At 35.5% G+C, this 22,694-nt stretch overlaps 1 protein-coding gene across 40 annotated transcripts in view; it reads right to left on the reverse strand.

The window, feature by feature from the left end:
• ANK2 (ankyrin 2) overlaps positions 1 to 22,694 on the reverse strand; it is a 752,311-nt gene that overhangs the window by 380,251 nt on the left and 349,366 nt on the right. For 6 of the 40 annotated variants that reach the window (XM_074228634.1, XM_074228639.1, XM_074228647.1 and 3 more), the window contains exon 1: positions 1,142 to 1,307. The exons of 26 other annotated variants lie outside the window; for them this stretch is intronic. In XM_074228634.1, the coding sequence (XP_074084735.1) occupies positions 1,142 to 1,225 (84 nt within the window). In that variant the 5' untranslated portion in view covers positions 1,226 to 1,307. Of the gene's footprint in view, positions 1 to 1,141; positions 22,056 to 22,694 lie in introns of those variants that run through there. 8 more of the 40 variants (XM_074228646.1, XM_074228641.1, XM_074228672.1 and 5 more) reach the window with 5 other exon arrangements.

Here is a 22,694-nt window from a genome sequence, read left to right on the forward strand (position 1 = left end):
CTAATTACATGGAAATGTGCAAACACATCGTATAGCCTTGTCCAATGGTGCAATGTTCTTTTAAATAATCTGGGTGTGTAATAGTCTTTTCAGACATTGATATAGATAGCAAATTATTGGTTTAGGACATTGGAAGCATTATAGTTTCACTATGATTAAAATGAAAAATATTCATCTAACCAAAGTTATAGGGTTGAAAAATTTAAGTTATACAATCTATTTGCTTTCTAAGAATTGGATTTAAAAATATTGGAACCATGTACTCAACTCATAGTATATCTTCAATAAATAGATGCATGGAATAACCTTTATCATGAAGCATCTGCTTTATAGGTGTGTTTTACTAAAAAAAAAAAAAATCTATGATGCTGCAACACTTTACCAGAAGGAGTCAGGCCATAAAGAAAGAAGTGCTGAAATTGGGTGGGGCTGAATAGTTTGCATTTTTTCCCTCTATCATTTACATGGAAATCCAAGACATGGGAATCTATATTGGGGAGGAAAATTCTATAACTTTTGTTTATTCCTTAAGCGACACCTTCCACAATTTCTCTACATAATTAAAGGATCAGTCACATCAACATCTGCCCAAATCATCATTGAAATAAATGCAATAAATGGAGAGGAATCATGGAAAGACACCATATCACATCGGTACCTCATAAAATTATCGACAAGTACAGTGGAAAAAGCATGCTGCGGGATCATATTTCCCCTGTCACAACAGTCTTTGCTCCTTAAAGAACTAAAAGGCATTTGCTATCTAGTCATTTTAAAACCATTATAGAACAGAGGCATCTGGCCAAAAAAGAACCCTCTCTTGCTTCACTGCCCATCTTTCTCAGCCTATTTTTTTGCAACCCCCTTTCTAAAAATAAAATGATTTTCTTTCTGATCAGGTTAGTGCCAAGGCAATCTAAGCGTGACAACACCCCTTGATAGCTGCACATGCTGAATACACCCTATCCGAGAGGCTTCATGTTTTAAACTATGCATCCATTATAAGTCCTTGTTTCTTAAATGTTCTCTGTGAACAGCAGCTTCTACCTGTCTTTCTTTAAAGCATCGACCAGAAAACTCTATTAATAGAGTTCGACAATCACACACATACACACGCAGAACACATTCTCCAATAAATTACCTTTTTGGGTCTTCTCCTTCTCTGACTACAACCATTGAACTTCTCCCCACTGTCACTCTTTTGAGCTGCCTCTTCGTTCATCATCTTGAACAGTTTTGAAAGAAAGGAGCGCTGCCATGAACCCTCCTGACTGTACCGACCACTAGCGAGTGTGCGAGTGTGTCACTTACTGGAGGGAAGGAGGAGGGAGAGGAGGAGGGGTGGGGAGGGGGCACGCACTGGGAGGGGGAAGTACGATGACGTTGCCATGACAGCAGCTGCCACAACTGTTTATCTGACTGCATTGTTAAATCTGATTCAACCAATTACCATCAGAGACTGGTTACAATGAAGAAAGCCTTGAGCAAGGAATGCTGGATTCAGGATTAGGATCGTTGGTCTTTGACACTCCCTCATATTGATGTAGTATGAAATGACAAACAGAACCAACATATGATTTTATTTCCTGCAGGTACCTTAGCATAGACCAAATTCCAGAAATAGTAGAAAAATAACAGTTTTGCATGTGTTTCTTCTTCTAAACCTTACTAGGTATTTTTTTCTCGAAGGAGAGGGGATAACCAATAACTTAATAATAAATATAATTAAGTTAAATTCATAATTTTTAGGGATTGCATTCTTCTAGATTCCCAATTATCTACTTTTTTATTTCTATGAAAATCAGGAGCAATTTATAGAAAAAAGCTCCACAGCTGAAATATTCACTTAGGAAATTATACATGTTAGGATATGCAAACTTAAAATCGAGTCATATTCCATAATTCCAAATACATTTACAGATCCATAAAAAGATAATGTGCATAAGCACAGGTATACACACACTTTCATTCCTTTATTGGGGGGAGGGGAAGTGCTTTGATGTAAAAACATAGGCAGCATTCAAGTCCCATAGGGAAGTCTTAGAGGCATCCCTTAGATACAGCCAGCCACTTTGGATTTGGGCTAATTCCACCTCAGGTGAGTTCCATATGGGAATAGAGACACCCTGCTGCCAGAATTGTCTCTGTCCTGCTATCATTAAGGCTGCTCTCACCGCTACCCCCCTAATCCCACTTGAACTCCCCTTCATTCCTGTCTTTCTCCTCCCATCACATGTGATCCTATCCTTTGGAGGATAAGTTTTTGTGTGGGTTAACATAATTCTTTGAGTTCAAATTCTACCTCGGTTATTTACAAGTTGTGTGTCCCTGGACAAATGACTTAACCTCTCCCTGTCTCATTTTCCTCATCTATAAAAAGAAGATTATAACAACTACCTTACAGGGTTGGTTGCTGTGAGAATAAAATGAGATAACATGCAAAACACTTTACAAAACATAAAAGGATATATAAATTCTAACTAATTATTATTACTTCCCCAAATTTTGCCTCCTCCTTATTTCACAGGGCCCATCTTCCATCTCAATTCACCTTCAACCTTTTGCTCCATTTGTCAGTCTTGTCCTACCTTCCCCTAAACTCTTCTCCCCTCTATGGATCCTCAACCTTTCTGGATGTCTTCTCAATATGAGCTATTAACATCAGAGTCACTATGCCCTTATCATCTACCCCATAGAAAGAGCTGCTACACTCCCTAGCCCCTCCCCCACCTCATACACCCTTTCAGGAGCTACCACAATGTTTTTATTCCCAAGGCACAAGAATTCCCTAGCTTTCCCCACTAGAGACTGTGCAGTGGCCACCCTTCCCTAATTGCCTTTGTACCAAGGGATTCCCCTTGTGTTGTTGCTACCATAGAAAAGGAAAAGGAGGGGGATGAAATCCTCTCTGGCTAAAGAGATACTGGAGAAAGGTTAGAGCAGAGGAAAGGGGATTCTTGTCCAGAGACTGGGAGATCCAGCTGATAATTCAGAAACTCTTTTCCCATTGAAACAATGAAAACTATATTACAGGGGCGACTAGGTGGCCCAGCGGATAGAGCACCAGCCCTGGAGTCAGGAGTACCTGGGTTCAAATCTGGTCTCAGACACTTAATAATTACCTAGCTGTGTGGCCTTGGGCAAGCCACTTAACCCCATTTGCCTTGCAAAAAAAAAACCCAACTATATTACAATTAGTGCTATAGTTTGAACTGCATTATAGACTAAGTTGTTGTGGTCCAACTGGGGATTTAACCTTCATTTGAAACAATGTTTCTGTGGGGAAATATATCCCATTCTTTTTGGAACATAGCCTATTTTTTAAGCAGAAGATTGCCTTTATGAAGACAAATGGTATGGTTAGCTCCAGTCTGGGTCCCAACGACACAGGAGCTTGGACAGTATAGTCTATTTGAATGACTCTCAGATCCAAGTCCAAAGTTTCCCTTACTTGCAAGGCAAAATTTTCATTGCTACTCTGGCATTACAAATCAATAGCAGATACTTTTGCACTCTCAAGATGCTACCTGGGATAGTCTTCTTGTGTTGAATTGAAAGAACTTATAAAAGGCTTTAAATATGGTGTTGCATTTGATAACTGCAATAACCTTATGATATAGATGCCATTATAATTCCCAGTTGACAATGAGAAAACTGAGAAAGGTAAATGACTTGCCAAAGGTCAACAGTTGGTAGGTGACTGAGACAGAATTTTAACTAAGGTCTTTCTGACTCTGTCTGACCCTTTGTGCTCCATTAGTATACTCCATGACTGTTGCTGCTGCTGAAGCTGACTGAGAGCCCCCCCCCCCCCAGTTCCCACGTAGGACAAAAGGAGAGAGCGATATCCCTCCTACAAACATATATATATATATAGTATCTCATGAAAAATTATATCCAAAATAAAAAATAAAGACTTATAAAGTAAACAACAATTTGGCAAGTGTAGACATTACCACATCTAATGTAATGCCAGAAGGTAGATCTGTATTCCAGGAAAATCTTAATAAACATTTTCCCCATTTACCATAAATTTGCACCTACAGCATAAATTTCTCGAGTGAATTGCTAATCCTTTGGAATTCCTTTAAAATCTTCCAGTGATCTCATACTCCTCCAACAGTTCCAAGAAGTATGAAGCATATGGGGATATTTATGTTTTAAAGGATTTTTAGGACATCCAGGAAATTTAAAAATCCAGGATTAAAGGGTAATTAAAAAAAATAACACTTCCTTAAATATAGTCTGGTAAGGTAAGACTGAAAAAGGATAGAAAGAAACAGAACTGAGTTACCAAGAGATGCATACCTATAGAATCTCCTACTTTTAACTCATTTGACAAATGTAAAATGGGCACAAAGTTTGATGAGAATATATTAATTTAATATCTTCATTCAATCTTATTAAACCTGTAATCAGAAACAACACAGTATTACAAAATCTGATGCATCTCTGCCTTATAGTCTAAAAGTTTCTTGAAATGTATGATTCACCATAATATTATAAAGGACTTTAAAAAGATGTAATTTAAAAGAAATCAAAGGTTATGTTATCAGAAACCATGTTGAATAGCTAGAATGGAATCTTGGGGTCATAAAAAAACAGGAGATTATCTTTTACAGAAGGAAATAGAAATTCAAAAGTGACTAAGGTCACACAGCTAGTTAGTGGCAAAGTGAAAACTAAAACCAGTCTCTGAATGAAAAATCCAGTGCTCTATATATGTCTCTAATTTTTAAAAAACCCACTTCAAAACAGTCCCAATTTGTTTAGATTCTTACAGAATTTTTATTCAATATTATTTGGAATCAAAATGTCATTGCAGTATCCAAACATTATCCTCTTCAAGCTATATAAGATTTATGATTAAAAAAAGTAATTCATTTGTGAAATTTTGTAAGTTTCAACTCACCTAGGGAATATTGATACAAATGACCCACTGCTTCACCTGGGACTCATGTTTAGCAAAAGATAAGCACAGGGGCAGCTAGGTGGCGCAGTGGATAAAGCACTGGCCCTGGAGTCAGGAGTACCTAGGTTCAAATTCGGTCTCAGACACTTAATAATTACCTAGCTGTGTGGCCTTGGGAAAGCCACTTAACCCCATTTGCCTTGCAAAAAAACAAACAAAAAAAAAAAAGATAAGCACAAAGTATCCAGTAAACTTCATTGTGTGTAAATTTAAAAAAAAACATTGGAGGGCAGCTAGGTGGTGCAGTGGATAGAGCACTGGCCCTGGAGACAGGAGGACCTGAGTTCAAATCCGAACTCAGGCATTTAACAAGGCCTTGAAAAAAACAAAAACCAAATAAAATACTGTTAGGAAATACTAGTTATAAAAAAATCATTGGAAAAGAATATGAAACTTAATATAATCATAAGACAAATATCTTTGTGTGTGTGTGTTTGCCAACCCACACCTAAACTATTACTGGCTGAGTCAAGTTTTTAGGGCATATTGTCATCTGCTTAGTTTTAAACTTTTTCTGCTCAGTCACTTGTGAAGTTAGCTCTAGAAAAATTACTGTTATAATTGGGTTTCCCTATGGAAATAAGTGGTGCATTCGGGCAGGCCTTTTCCTTGACAGATTGTTTTCACCCAATCAGAGATAGCTTTATTGCTGCAAGCATTATTCAATTGTAAAATCATTAAATGGGTTACATTAAACATATCATTTTCCCTTACCTATAAGGAAGATAATGTAGTTATTGATAAACAGACCACAGGAGTGACATGTGCTTGTTTGTTTAATCTCATGCAAAGCCAGATATTCATTACAATGTGTGTATATCAAAAAAATTATGAGAAATTAATAAGAGAATTATTATCACATTATAAAAAATTACATAAATGAAAGATCCAGAAAAGCATGAGAAAATAACATATGCCTATAACATATCTGAAAGAAAAAGTACTACGACATAAATCAGTCTAAGTATAATCACAAATCTTGGTTCCAGAGGACCTATTAAAGACACATTTTATTCCTCTTGGTAGAGAGAGGGTAGATTATAGGAGTGGAATATTTGTATATGTTGTCAGGCACAGTAACTATGAAAAGTACAAGATGCAGTCCTTACTTTTAAGAATTTCAAGAATTGGGGGTGGTTAGGCGGCACGGTGAATAGAGCACCAGCCCTGGAGTCAGGAGTACCTGAGTTCAAATGTGACCTCAGACACTTAATAATTACCTAGCTGTGTGGCCTTGGGCAAGCCACTTATCCCATTGCCTTGCAAAAACCTAAAATAAAATAAAATAAAATAAAAAAGAATTTCAAGAATAATTTTGTTGGGGAGACAAGATGTACACGTATGAGACAATTACAAAACAATATATTGGCAAATTTTAATTGGCAAAAGAATAGAACGGGGAATAGTAACAACAGTTAATATTCTTATATAGATTTTAAAGTTTACAATGAGCTTCACTGTTTATAGTTGACAACCCCAAGGAAATTATAATTCACTATAGTTAATGTTTAAAAAATTGTTTAAGGTACTTTTCACACACTGTGTAATTCTGTCACTCTGTCATTTATAAATATGATTTCACAGTCATTCAGTTAATACAGATCTGGACAAACTGAGAACCCTGACCTCTGGAGATACTGTGACTTCCCCAGAATTACATGGTTAGTAAGTAGAAATATCCTACATCCCCATAAGAGAAGGTATTTCTCTAGGTCATTCTCTTTCAGCTCTTCTAAATAAGGAAAAAGTAGGGTGGGATTGTATACTCATAGTCTACTTCCCATTCATAAAAATGAATATTCCAAATTGGAATTTCTGTAAATGGAAGCTATGATACTATATTTCTAGGTTTAACTTTCATCATAAATGGCTGAAATCACCATGATAGGTTTCCTGAGTTAAATCCATTATTTTGTTCAGTCAAATTCCAGAGTAGGGAAACTTGTTCCCCTATATTCCATTAGCACATCTTTTTCCACAAGTGCTCAGGTTATGCTTGCTTGGAATTTAATAAATATTTTATAATTATGTTCCAGAAGTCTTAAATGATAAATTGATTTGAGAAGGTTAAATAATTTAATTTGCCATTCCTACCAATGAATACATCTGCCTTTTAACAGAACCCTAAAGGGTAACTTCTGAAGGTGAGATCTTAGGTACTATGGAAAACCAATTGAAACAAAGAAAATTATCACATATCATCACATTTCATAAGCAACCACTTGGTCAACTATGTCTAAGTTTTTCCACACTGGTCCTTTTTTTTTTCAGAAATATACTCAGAGGGTAGAGTAAGATCATTTCTAAGATCTCTAGCTCTAAATGCCTATGATTAAGACAGAATGATTAAAACAAACTTTCATGCATTGGTCAGAATCTAGATTGTAAAGAGCATATATATAAGAAATAAAAATCCAAAGAGAGGTACAGAGGAGATTTTGTATTTATAGTACAGACCTTGCTGACAATAATTAGCCTTACTTTGACATCTAGGCTACTTAACTTTTCCCATTATAGAATATGAGAGAAATTGAGAATTGGGAATACATTTTCCCATAGTACCAATTCATATAAAAGGCAGAGTGGCACAAAAGATAAAGTCAGTTTTGATGCCAGGAGACTCTGAGTTCCTAAACTTGAGTTCTATCTTTGAGCAATGTGACTCCTAGGCAAGTCACCTATTGTCTCAGTATTCTAGGCAATTCTCTAAAATTAGAAGTTGCCAAATAAGTATCTACCTATATAGGGGAGACAAGGTGAGGAGAGAGTTATGGTTTTCTCATCTGAAAACTGTATCCTCTGCCAATGAAATCTTTGGTCCAATTGCTAGCTCTATTCTTCTAATGTTAATCAATACTTCCCAGTTTATTGCCTATACTGAAGGGGAAAAAATGAATAGTCTTCTGCCCCTGAGTATTGTTTTAGATTATTTATAGAGGGGAATGAGACATATTTATTCAACCTTACATGCGAAGTTTTAAGAGAACAATCTCATTGCTTGAGATGTACCATTTCAAGATGTACCATTTTCTTACATATTTATATGCCCCATAACTATTTCTTGTGCCCCATTAGTACAAGATTCCTATATAGCACTAGTGCTAAGTCATATCTAAAGGAAAAAAGAATGCATTATTTTCATGTTAATAACAATGAAATGACTGTTTCTAATATATTCTAGTCTTCTGAATCAAACTCAAATAGAAGTGGTCTCCATAACCACATAGTGACTCAGAAAACCAAAAAATTAAAGTTATCTGTTTTACAAAGGTAATTACATAGGTAAATGTAAATATTTCCCAATTACATTTTAATCTGGTTCATGTATACTTAGGAATGTTGTAGGTTGCATGCTCTAAATCTTTTTCTTGATGTATCCATAGCCAAAAAAGAAATAGTAAGGCACTATGGAAAAGAAAGGAAAAACCTCAAATTAATAAAATACTTCAAAATATACATTTTCTTCATATAATCTGGAATTGGTAATGCAAGTAATATTGTATACCCATTTTTACAAATGAAGAAATTATATTTCAAGAGGTTAAGAGATCTACTGAAGATTACAAAGCTGTTAAATAGAGAAGTGAGGATTCAAACCCAAGTCTTATGATTCCAAAATTTTGATATTCTAACACAAATATCTGTTGCCAGATTGATGCTTACTACATTTGAGGGTTAACATATTTTTCAAGTATTAACCACATGCTTTCCAATCTTCATTACATAGTTTAACATGTTCTTATTTCCATTTTTTTGGCAATTTAGATCCATTTTAGCAATCTGCTAGAGAGGCAGAATGATATAGCAAAAAGAGATCTTGAAAGGGATTGAGAAAGGATTGGTATGTGTGACCCTGGTCCTCATCTGTTAAGTGAGTTTGAGAAGAAAATGGCAAACCACTCCAGTATCTTTGCCAAGAACACCCCAAATAGTATCATGAAGAATCAAACCTGATTGAAAATGACTGAAAAACAAAAATGATAAGGAAATACCAAATGCCAAAATTCATTTAAGGTATTAGTCTACTATTCTTTCCAAGAGTCTTCTTTGATTGAAGAAATTAAAAATACAAATAGGTAGAAACATTTTTCCAAGATAGGATAAGAGTGAATGATTTAAATTAGTTTTTGGATTTTTTTCCCATGGGAACAACTTCAGAGCTGACAAGAAACCTCAGAAGTCATCTAATCCAAAGATATCAAACACATGCAGTTTTTAGTGCAAAAATAAGATTAAAATACAATTGAGAAATATTTAGCAAGATAAATAAAAAATACAGTGAAACAAAGAATATGTTAATTTGTGATTTTCTATATCAACATTCAACCCATCAAAACCCTCATGTATGCCTTAGTGGGTCCCTGTTTCTATTTAATTTTGATAGCATTGATTTAATCTGATCCAAATCAGAAAAAAAAAAGCTCTGATACAGAAACTTTCCAAAAATAAATAAATAAAATAAGTGATAGTTATCTAATTAGTGTAAAACCTTCTATATTGAACTTCAAGTTTCCTTAATATTACTTTTAAAAATTTTGTATTCTTTAGCTGTAGCTCAGCTATATTAATTTTAAGAACTAGGAGTGTCATTTAGTAAAAAAGAGTAATTAATTACCAAGTTGGTGGTTGGTAGAAGAAAAGGATTACTGTTTCTGTCTTTGATAAAGAAGTCTCTATGGTAAACCCTCAAAGAGTGAAAGAGGATAGCAAGAGAGGAAAACCCTGTTCTTTCCTTTTTTCTGGATACTTAGAGGATGCTATTAAGTTCAACACCAATATATGTCTAAAAATCTGGGTCCTGAAGTCCATAGCATGGAGTTCATATAAGATAAACTAAAATTTGAGAGTAAGATGGAGAATTGGTGCTACTTTGAGGAAGTTTTTGAGATTTACTTGACATCCTCAAAGAAATGAAGGTTAGTGGAATCTATCTCTTTAACACTCTTCCCCCTTTGCACCATAGGGACATGGGATAGGACTCCCTAATGCTTCAAGGTACATGAGAGTCCTTTTGGCTTTCCCTTGACTTTCTAATATGCCAAGAATAGCAGACAAACCTCTTCATTGAAATCAGAATTCAAAGCCTTAGCTGACTGATTTCAGTCCCACTAAGTCTTGTGCAAGTTCTGGGTTATTAGATAACTCCTAAATTCTCAGGGGTTGTTCTTAAAGCCCTGAGAGGACCTATTAGCCACACTCTAGAAACCAAACTCATCTGACTGAGTGGGAGTTAGAATAAGGGACCAAGTGTCTATGTTTTATTGCAAAATCTCAATATTGAAATGTAAAAGCTACTGGTGTGGACTTTCAATATACAAGTTTCAGTTCTGAAACCAATCTGCTCCCCAGAAAGGGATCACATCTACCTACACAAATTTATCAAGAGAAAACATGAAACCAGATTCAAATAACATCCTTGGATTTTTTTTCCTTCCAAAAATTCATTTCAATAGTCTGGGTTGTTTCCAATGAATTTATGAAGCCAAAGTTTTGTACAGTAAATATTATTATTAGAGTCTAAACAGGGATTTGATTGTTCACTCACTTGTATCCACAGAACTTAGTATAGCACAGAATAGTAATAAATGTTGATTGATTGATGATATTCCTGTCATAGATCTCTTGACTTTTACATGGTTTGAGAAGACTAATTTATGAAACTATTTATTGACTTGAGAGAGGAGTGGAACAATGTAATATGTAAATGTAATGATATCTATAGCAACTACTTCCTCTAACATTGTCAGTTTTATTCAAATAAATACATTTTTGCCTAAACAAAATAATTCTAAGGGGCAAAATGAAACTGCCTTTTTCTTTACATACTCATGCATTTAATATTGAAAAGAGGCTTTAATTGTTGCATTCATTAAGCATCCTATGCTTCTTGAACAATCTGACAAGGAAGATCAGCTGGGATTTCCCCCACTCTCCTTTAATGAGAGGTTTCTACTGGTTACCTTGTGATGAACCCTGCAGTTACATCTGTCCCACCCTGATAACAAAGGAACAATAGAAGAAACCAGTAGGCAAAACCAGGGTTTCATCTTTGATAACACAGCATTCAAAACAAACCAGAGTAAAAAGAAGAAAAAAGAACCATGAAAAATATCTTTATTTTTAATTCTATCTTGGGACTGAGTAAGATACATTTAAAATGGTTTCTATCCCATAGGAGAAAGCTTGAAGTTAAACCATAGAAGGTTACTAATAAGCAAAAAATCAGCCCATCTGCACATTATTCTGAAAGAATCCCTAGAGGCACCCTTGCTCCTTTCTAAATAAATATAATCCAAGAAAACCAATGGTACAAAGAGAGAAAGGCAAGTAGGACAAAGGAGAGCTGGGAGAGAACTACAAAGTGGTTTTCATCTAGTTAATAATAAATTTATATTTAATAAATGCAGAAGAAACTCTGACATCCCTCCATGAATCATAAAAATCATGGTTTTAATAATGATTTTCACTGTGAGTGTATAGCATATTTCTATTTTTAACTTAAAGTTTTGGTTCTTAAAACATTATTTTTCTCTATAAATTATCTGTAAATTCAATATTCTGGCAAGCAATTAAAATAATTACATAATCCAGACCTTTAAGTAAGTGAACATCAAAAATGTCTAAGAAAGAAAAAAGTGATTATTTGTTCTATTTCCCTTAGCAGTCAATTTCAGAATTTTTCATCCTGAAATTTGAACCAGTCTATTATATTCCAATTTTGATATGAAAAAATTTGATAATGCATTAAAAAATTTGCATACTTGAAGTGGTAACTATGCAAAGCACAGAATAGGCATTAATACATTTTATTGAATTAAACTGAATTATCATCCTTTAGATGACTCTTTTTCTAAATTAAAAAAATCACAAATCCTTTAACCTTTCTTCATTTTGATCCATGTCCCATTTCTTTCTCTACATAATTTTCAATGTTGTAACTAAAAGGACTCCAGTATTGTGTGAATTGATTTTTTTTCTCATAAAAAGACATTGTATATTGCAAACCCTTATTCAGTTTGGGTCAACTATACTCTCTAGTATTTCTATAATCATACTTAATTTAATCCTATAAATATAAAATATTGTGTGCAATTTTATTCATTTCAATTTAATCCAGTTTGGGGGAATACATTTTTCCTCAAATTTTTAAGGTCATTTTGAAGTTTTGTTTTCATCTTCCAGAGTGCTGATTAATTTACCATTAACCTCGAGCATAATAAAGATATTTTTGCATATGAATAATTTAAGATAAACATAAAGAACCCAAGATTCATTTTGATGAATCATCTTTTGAAATTTCCCACCAACTTGTAAATGATTTGTTGAGATCTATCCTTTGGAGTTAGTCTTCAGTATTGTTTACTCACTTCAGAGAAGCACATCCAACAGCATTTTTTATTAGACTACATGGGAGAAAATTTCATGAAGGATCAAAATAAAAACAGTGAAAGCTAGATATCTAATACTCCCCCTCTGGTTTTTATTTTTTGTCATTGTATCAAAAAAGATATAAAATTTACTCCTTATAGATTTTAGCTTATCACTGAAGATGAACTATTCTACTATGCACTTCAATTAAATTATTGATAATTCATAAAGTTCATTAAATTTTTTTTAGTTTTTTTTTTGTTGGTTTTGCAAGGCAAACAGGGTTAAGTGGCTTGCCCAAGGCCACACAGTTAGGTAATTATTAAGTGTCTGAGGTAGGATTTGAACTCAGGTATACTCCTGATTCCAGAGTCAGTGCTCTATCCACTGTGCCACCTAGCCGCCCCTAAATTTTATTTTCTAAAATAGATATTTACATATTTTCAAGGTCACATTATCAAGATTATGAAAATTTGTTTTGGTAGCATGTAGTTCAGAAGTTTATGCAATCCAACTAAAAACATGTAATCATAAATAAAATAAAAACAAAATAATACATAAATTGTTTTGGTGATAACAAGTAGGAAATATTGGACACGCATTTTAAAATATTCTACTCTTTACTGTTTAGGTAAAACTTAAACCCCTCAAAGTCTATCCAAGAAGATCATGAACCATCATTACCAGGGCTAACATTTCTATTACTGTGGTTTAAGATTTGCATGAAAGAATAAAGTCTTTATTAAGCACTTACTATGTGCAGGGCACATGTATTATGCACTGGGAACTCTCGTGGGGCTCACATTTTAATGAAGGAAATAACATATAGGGAAGGTTTCTATTGTGAAGAAGATGAAAAGCTAGTGCAAAGCAGAATGCAATGCCTCTTCTTTATTGTAATTTCCACTGAAAAAACATGAGACCAACTTTTTTCCCCTAATGTTGAACCATTTGATAGTGTCAAAGACTTTGGTGGCCAGAACTTTCTGTTCTGAGTCCTTGATAGTTATGGCTATAGTATATAGAAGCAGCTATCAGAATGATAGCCAAAATGCTATTATTCCTAAGGCTCTTGGGTTCAGCATCCTGCACTCTTTCCAGCAGAGAGATCATGGTCAAGGTGGGGATGATTAGCTGACTTGTCTCTTACCTCTCCCTCATGATGCCTTGGTATTTTCAGCCTAATCATCTTGCTTAACATATTTGGCAGTTGCTTTACAAATGATTCAGAACAATCTAGTGCAAAAGGTGATAATAAGTATTAATATCCCCATTTTAAGGATATGAAGGTTGAAGTTCAGATCAATTAAATAATTTCTTCGTGGTCACTAAGCTAAAAAGTTTGAGACTGAAATCAGGTTACCTGCCTCCAAACCCAGTTACTTTCCATTCTCCATGTTTTGTTCCATAAGGAAAGACAATGCCTTAAACAAACTTTCTCCAGTGAACAATCAATATTTTGATTATTAAAATAGCAATTGACCTAGTGGTAAATAAAACTGGGTGTAAGAAGACATGGTTTTGGTTTCCAACTGTTTTTGTGTGACCTTGGGCATGTTACTTAATCTCCATCAAAAAGCCAACAATCATAAAATATTTATATTGCCCAAGATAAGAAATTTATCTGAGGTTCCTCCTCTTCTACTATCCTTCAGTTTTTATTATTAATTTCAATTTTTTCTACCCTTTCTTTCCTGCATTTATTTTCAATTCAACCATACCTGTCTCTACTTTTTACCCTGTATCCTCTCCCCAATCAGCATTTCTAGAATTAAAATAAATCACCTATATTTCAAAGACAATTTGCCTTTAATCTTTCTTGGTTTATCTTCTAGTGTTACTGCTTTGATTCCCAGTCTCTTCCCAAACATCACTAAAACCTGAGATATTCTCTACACTTATAAAAGTTAATTTCCTTCCATTTGCTTATTAGATTAACAAATGTCTCAACCAAAATTGCTTTCCAATAGGTAAAACAATTCTATGGTGTGATTTTACATATTGAAGTTTTTGTGTAGGGACAAAAAAATTCTAGGAGTGCAGAAATAGTAGGATATGATTCCCCTTTAACCAAAACAGCTTAAATGTAAAGAATTCTGAAATTACAGGAGAAGAAAAATATTTCATCCAACTATCATTAATCTTTGCAAATATTTGATTTTATTTGCAACTGTCTTTTTAAAAATTATAGCATGTTACATGAGACATATGTTTGAATAATGCTCAATTTTCAAATACTAGTTCCACAGAAAAGAATATTCATATTACAACCACTTTAATACATATATATTTACCAGACTTGTGATTTCATTGGTAATAATAATATTAATATTTGTTGCTGCTCTTGTTCAGTCATTTCAGTTGTGTGTGACTCTGTGACTCAATTTGAGGTTGTCTTGGCAGAGATACTAGAGCAATTTGCCATTTCCTTCTCCAGCTCATTTTAGAGATGAGGAAATTGGGGCAAGAAGAGTTAAGTGACTTTCCCAGGTCACAAGCTTGAAAGTATCTGAGGCCACATTTGAACTCAGCCCTTCAAAATGGCAGGTTCAGCTATGTTGTTCTCACTGTACCACCTAGTTGCCTAGCTAAGGTAAATTCCTTTTCTCAATTCTCATAGATACATTTTCTATAACCCTTAGTCTCAGAGAATCATCTGTACACTGAGAGATTAAGGGATATGACAAAGGTCACACAAGAAAAAATGTCAGAACAGGAAGGGATTTAACTCAGGTCTTCTTGATTCTTAGCCAGCCCTCCATCCACTACATACATTAAAATTATTGCATGATTGATATGACTTAAAAGGTTTATAATAAAAATTTTTCTAATTAAACTGGAGAAAAATAGACCTGATAAGGAGCAGCTAGGTGGAGCAGTGGATAGAGCACCAGCCCTGGAGTCAGGAGTCCCTGAGTTTGAATCTGGCCTTGGACATTTAAAAAAAAAAAAAAAAGAACTGAAGAGTAAAATCTTTACTTTATCAAGTGAAATCAATGCAATAAAATAGTCATTTGATTCTTCTCATCTCTGATATTTGTTGTTTGGTCTTTTCAGTTTTGTTCAACTCTTTGTAATCCCATTTGGATGTTCTTGGAATAGTTTGCCATTTCCTTCTCCAGCTCAATTTTCAGTTGAAGAACCTGAAGCAAACAAATTTAAGTAACTTGCTCAGGATCACACAGTTAGGTCTGAGGCCAAAATTGAACTCAGGTCCCACTCACTCCAGGGCCAGCACTTTATCCACTGAATCACTAAGTTGTCCCTAACCCTGATATGCCTAAGAGTTATTTTCAGAAGAGTTTGGAAAAAAAAAGAGGCAGACTTTTGTCTGTTTGATCCAATATCTGTGTATAAAGAATAGTATTGTTTACATTTCAGTGTAAGAGTTGGGAGAAATTGAAGGCTTGCCAAGTCATTCATTCTAGATAAAGAGAGATGTACTAACTGTAAGCATGCAGTTCAGTTCATGATGCAGCTACTCTCAGGAAACACCATCACTGGTAAAAAAAAGACTACATACCAACAGAACAAGATCAAATCCTGTGCAATCAGCAAAAATGACCACAGACTGACCAGTCTTGGTAAAGCACAGATGATTTTCAATACTATCTACATCCTATGCATTGTGAGACTACTTTTATTAAAAGGACACTTTCCTGGGGGTTCTTTCACAAAGTTTTGTGGATCTAATCTTTGCTGAACTACTGAAAACACTAAAGTCATATCCATTGACAAAAGCATTTTTCAGTATCTACTAATCATAATAGTATATGTGTGTGTGTGTGTGATTGGGTGGTTGGTTTTTGTCCCTTCATTACTGAAGAGGAGCAAAACAGCATCAAAATATTAGATACAAGTTGCAGTATGTCCAACTGTGGCTGATAAAGCCAATGAGTGATGGATGGATGAAAGCTGCCAAGAGCAATGGGTGGATGGAAGCTGGTTAAAAGTAAATTTGGATTTAATGAGAAGAAAAGTCTTTGTAATTACACCAGTGACTACTATGAGACAGGTATTGTTATAAGCATTTTTATCAAATATTATATCATTAGATATTGGGAAAGAGATAAATGTTGAAATATTGATTCTGATCATTTCTTAGAAAAGTTTATCTCATAAAAAAACAATTTGCAAAAAACAAAAAATTCATCCAAAACACTCTATCACCAGATCCAGGTTCTCTTTAACAAACAGAGCCTTGACAGTCAAAATCAATACTGTACAAAGCACTTCACAAAACTTTGCAAAGGAGGATGATTAAAGATGATATGCAATATCTTGTTGTTTAAACATTTTTCAGTCAGGGCTGACTATTTGTGACCTCATTTGGGGTTTTCTTGTCAAAGATTCTGCAGAGACTAGCCATTTCCTTTTCTAGGTCCTTTTTTACATATGAGGAAACTAAGGCAAACAAGATTAAGTGACTTGCCCAGGGCATCACAGCTATTAAGTATCTCAGACCAGATTTGATGTCTTCCTGACTCCAGGTCTGGTGCTCTATCCACCATGCCATCTAGCTGCCCTTATGAGCAATAAGCACAATACAATATAGAGGAAAACAGAGAAGGAAAAAGTTTGCTTGCATAAAAAATGGTATGAGAGCTGGCTAAGCCACTTCATCTAAGTGAAGTCAAAAGGAGAAAACAAAGACATAAAATGGAAGAGATCTGCTGGTGTTCCTACCATAAACTAGTTTCATTAGTAACTATAATTAAACTAACAGCATTTTTTTAATTAAAAAGATTTTATTTATTTTGAGTTTTACAATTTTTCCCCGAATCTTGCTTCCCTACCCCCTCACCCCCCACAGAAGGCATTTTGCCAATCTTTACATTGTTTCCATGGTATACACAGATCTAAATTGAACGTGATGAGAAAGAAATCATATCCTTAAGGAAGAAACATAAAGTATCAGTTAGCAAGATCAGACAATAAGATATCAGTTTTTTTCTAAATTAAAGGTAATAGTCCTTGGTCTTTGTTCAAATTCCACAGTTCTTTCTCTGGATACAAGTGGCATTCTCCATTACAGACAGCCCCAAATTTTGATTGTTCCACTGATGGAATGAGCGAGTCCATCAAGGTTGATCATTGCCCCCAAGTTGCTGTTAGAGTGTACAGTGTTTTTCTGGTTCTGCTCAACTTACTCAGCATCAGTTCATGCAAATCCCTCCAGGCTTCTCTGAATTCCCATCCCTCCTGGTTTCTAATAGAACAATAGTGTTCCATGACATACATACACCAGTTTGTTAAGTCATTCCCCAATTGAAGGATATTCACTTAATTTCCAATTCTTTGCCCCCACAAACAGGGTTGCTATGAATATTTTTGTACAAGTGATATTTTTACCCTTTTTCATCATCTCTTCAGGGTATAGGTCCAGTAGTGGTATTGCTGAATCAAAGGGTATGCACATTTTTGTTGCCCTTTGGGTGTGGTTCCAAATTAGCAAGCATCTATTAAGTGTCCACCCTTTTCCAGGTACTATGGCAGGTACTGGTAATACAAAGAAAGTTTTAAAAGTCTCTAACCTCAAGGAGCATATATTTGTTCAGAATCCAAAAGCTTTACATAAGAAATTAATTAGAAATGTGTAGCAATAGAAGCAATCATGATGGACAAACAGCAGCATGATGGAGTGAACAGATCTAACATGGCAAGTCTGGGAAAACAAAGTTAGAAGAAAGTTCAGGATAAGGAGAATTCACAATATCACTAAAAGAAAACTAGAAACAGAAGAAAGGAAGGGTTTGTTTGGACCAAGAAAAGAACAAAAACCAAGGATCCTATTAGAAAATAAGTCAGGAAGGGGAATTGGAGGTTCATTATTACAATTTTATACAAGGAGCTTTATTCAAACAGCACTGAGAAACTACAGCCTACTAAGTAAGGCAATGTTATTAAGGTGGCTTCTATGCTTGGGACTCACTGAAGAAAGATCAAAAGTAGAGAAGAAACTAACTATATATAATAAGAGCTTACCTCACATGCATTTTATAACAATGTTAGCAGGTAAGGTGCTGTTATCTTAATTTCATGGTTGAGGAAAGTGAGGCAAAAAGGCATGGCCATACAAAACTAGTAATAAAGTCAAATCATTTTTCTAAAGTACACTTGTTTCCTGGCTTCAGAGCCAGGATGATGGGAATTGAGGCCATAAAGATGAATTTTGTAATTTGGAATGACTGGAAAAGTTAATATACTCTGCTCTGTTTTTTTAAGCCACTGAGTTGTAGAAGCAAAAAGTTCATCTTTACTACAACAGGAAACATTCTTGGACCAGTAAAGTATAATTTGTAAGAACTTCCACAGAAGAATGATTATAGAAAGGAACTTTCATTAAGTTGTTCAAGTTTGTCTTAAGAAAATGGGTATTTAGTTGATTCTCCTCTTCCCAAATATTGCCACTAAATCCTATTTAGTGCAAATGCAGTAGTCTTATCAATAGAATCCATATTTCATTTTCCCATTAGTTTGGCACCAATTATCACATCTTAAATAATTAAATCTAATAGTATGAATTTAAATAAATCTAACCACTTCATATAATTCATTATTTTGCACTAATTTGGACCTGTCTGGGCTAATAAAATAGCACTTGCATTTCAATAAATGGCAAATGTTTAGCTATTAAAATAAAAATAAACCATTTTTCATCATTAGTCTCTTATACTTCTACCTTTGGAGCAACCCAAAGTAAAGGTATTTTTAAGATTTGTATTATCTCATTCAAAATCTCTATATTTTGAGCCACACAATCTTTTCAGAGACACAAGAAAATGGCCTTTCTCAAGTGTCTTACAATTATCATGTTGGTCACATACCATGTGACTATTGCTATAGTAACCAAACTTCAGATAGGGACAGTTTCGTTATGAGGATTATTCCCTTGGGTGTCTTGGATTCTTTTTTCTTTTGGCATTTTTTTTCTGAAGATCAAGAAGACTTTGTATCCTACTCAAGGTCTTACTACTTAGGCTAAACCAGAAGCCAAAAAGCTGAGAATAGGGAAGGAAGGAACGAAGATGAGAGAAAGCTGCTATTTCCCCCTAAAAAAGTGCCACCTCACTTGCATAAATCTGACAGAATATATTGGCAATTCCTAAGGTAAACCATAATTGTTTTCTTAAGTGTTAAGTGTCAAATAAATATTTTCTTAAGGCAACTGGGTGGCTCAGTCAATAGAGTGTGAGCCAAGAGTTATAAAGTCCTGAGTTCCAATCTGACCTCAAATATTTTCAAGTTTGAGACCCTGGACAAGTCATTTATTCCTCTTTGCTGAGTTTTCATCTGTAAAATGAGCTGGAGAAAGAACTGGCAAACCACTATAGCACCTCTGCCAAGAAAACCCAAAATGGGGTCACAAAGAATCAAATACAATTGAACAAAATATTTTCTTGGGTTGACTATATGTTTGTATATTTACAAATTAGTGAAGATGTTCATTTGTTCCCTCTTTTTAAGGTTCCTAGTTCTAATAGGAAATTAGGATTTTCTTACCATTCCAATCATTTATGAAATTTTTACTCATTATTTATATAGCACAAGGGCATTAAATGCTGTATATCACTAAAAACCGTTACACATACAAGTCATTGGAGTGCGCACTGTATTCCAAAACTTTAAAAAAACTAAAAAAAAGAAAGGGGCAGCTAGGTGGCGCAGTGGATAAAGCACTGGCCCTGGAGTCAGGAGTACCTGGGTTTAAATCCGGTCTTAGACACTTAATAATTACCTAGCTGTGTGGCCTTGGGAAAGCCACTTAACCCCATTGCCTTGAAAAAAAAAACCTAAAAAAAAAAAAGATAGCACATTTTGTATTATATGTGATAAACACCAAAAATAGAGTGAGATGGTCTCATCATCTTTCAGAATTTTTATCTGACCATGTCGCTCTCCTGTTCAAGAAGCTTCAATGGCTCCCTAATTCCCTTCAGGATAAAATACAAATTCTGGTTTCAAAGTTCTTCCCTCTCTGACTTCAGCCTATCTTTCCAGTCTGATATCAAAATATCCTGACTCATTGAATGCTCTTTGTATATGATATTCTTATTCCCAAATCTGTGCATTTTCAAAGAATGTCTCCCATGACTGAAATGTTCACCTCCTTCCCCTATGTCTCTTAAAATCTCTAACTTGCTTTAGTACCATTTCAAGTGCTATTCAGTATTAGAGAACTTTCCTGATTCTGTCTATACTTTATATTTATTCAGACTCATATATACATATATTGATTTTCTGCCCATTAAAAATAAATTCCCTAAGGTCAGGGTCTGCTTCAATTTTGCTTTTGTGACTGTTGCCTTGTACATAACAGATGCTTAATAAATGTTTATTAAGCTTAATTGGATTATTGTCATTTGGAATAAAGGTTATATTTGTTTTTCTTGACCCAAGAAAAGAGAAATCTTGGGTCAAGATACAAAATGTCAGGGGGGCAGAGCCAAGATGGCCACAAAAAAGGATCACATCTTAGGCGCTCTCTGATAAAACTCATAAACTAAGGACTCTAAGTAAACTTTCGAGAGATAAAACCCACAGAGGGTCCCAGGGAGGCAGTTCTCCTACTCAGGGTAACCTGGAAAAGAGCAGAAAGGCTCTGCTCCCCGGGGTTGGAGGGGCAGCCCACCAGAGGGGTGGCCCGCCAGATCAAAAGAACTTCAGCCTCCCGGAGGCAGCCCCAGGGCTCTGGGAGCTGCGGCTCACAGCAGCTGGTGAGTCTCCAGAGCTACACCCCAGGGAGCACCGGGCACAAAGTGGGAGAACGGGGGGGGACCTCTGCCAGAGTGAGCATGCGCTTGAAACCCAGCCCTCAGGGCACAGGACTAGCAGCATGGCCAGCACAGCCCAGATCCAGGAACAGAAGCAGGTGGAGCCCGTAAGCAGGGGCCCCCAGGGTATGAGCCCATTGAACCTAGGGAGTGGAGTGAAGAGAGAGACTTGCAGAGCTCTGTCCTCTGCCCCTGGAACAGGACTCTGGGGCTCTGACCACATTCAGATCCTGATCGCAGTCTAGGCCCTCCCCACAGAACAGCAGTGGCCCCCTCCACCTCAGCCCTGTGGCAGAGTGGGGCGCATATGGTCATTCACAGACCAGGAGGGAGGACAGAGCCTCACATACTGAGACCCTTGTGGGAGTGTCCCAAAAGCTCAGGAAGCACCCCAAAAAAACAGGCTTAGGCTGGGAAAATGAGCAAGCAGAGAAACAAGAGGAAGACCATTGAGAAATATTTTGCAAATGAGCCCAAGAAGGACCAAAATACTCAGTCTGAAGATGAGGAAGCACAAGCTCCTGCATCTAAAGACTCCAAGAAAAAACAGAAACTGGGCTCAGGCTATGACAAAGCTCAAAAAAGACTTTGAAAATCAAGTGAGGGATATAGAAGAAAAACTGGGAAAAGAAATGAGAGATGCAGGAAAAAACATGAAAATGAAGTCAGCAGCCTAGTCAAGGAAATCCAAAAAAATGCTGAAGAAAATAGCATGCTAAAAACCAGCTTGGGTCAAATGGATAAAACAGTTCAAAAAGTTATGGAGAAGAATGCATTAAAAAGCAAAATTGGCCAGATGGAAAAAGAGATAAGAAAACTCTGAGGAGAACAAATCCTTCAGACAAAGAATAGAATTCAGGGAGAGTGATGAATTTACTAGAAATAAGGAATCAATACTTCAAAACCAAAAAATGAAAAATTAGAAGAAAATGTGAAATATCTCATTGAAAAAACAACTGATATGGAAAACAGACTTAGGAAAGATAATTTAAAAATTATTGGAATACCTGAAAGTCACAATCAGGAAAAGAGCCTTGACATCATTTTCAAAGAATTACTACAGGAAAATTGCCCTGGTATTCTAGAAGCAGAGGGCAAAAGAGAAATGGAGAGAATCCACCGATCCCCCCAAGAAAGAGATCCCAAAAAACCAACCACTAGGAATATTATAGCCAAGTTCCAGAACTCCCAAGTCAAAGAGAAAATATTACAAGCAGCCAGAAGGACACAGTTCAAATATCGTGGTGCTGCAGTCAGGATCACACAGGACTTAACAGCAACTACATTGGAAGCTCGTAGGCTTGGAATATAATATACCAGAAGGCAAAAGAGCTTAGAATGCAGCCAAGAGTCAACTACCCAGCAAGGCTGAATGGAAGAGTCCAGGGAAAAAGATGGACTTTCAGTGAACCAGGGGAATTTCAAATGTTCCTGTTGGAATGGCCAGAGCTGAACAGAAGGTTTGATCATCAGATACAGGACTCAGGTGAAGCATAGAGATTGGAGGAGAAGGGGAAAATATGAGGCACTTAATGAGGATGAACTGCATGTATTCCTGTATAGAAAAATGACATTGATAA

Source organism: Macrotis lagotis, chromosome 3 (genome assembly GCF_037893015.1).
Source record: "Macrotis lagotis isolate mMagLag1 chromosome 3, bilby.v1.9.chrom.fasta, whole genome shotgun sequence".
In the NCBI taxonomy this organism is placed as follows: domain Eukaryota; kingdom Metazoa; phylum Chordata; class Mammalia; order Peramelemorphia; family Peramelidae; genus Macrotis; species Macrotis lagotis.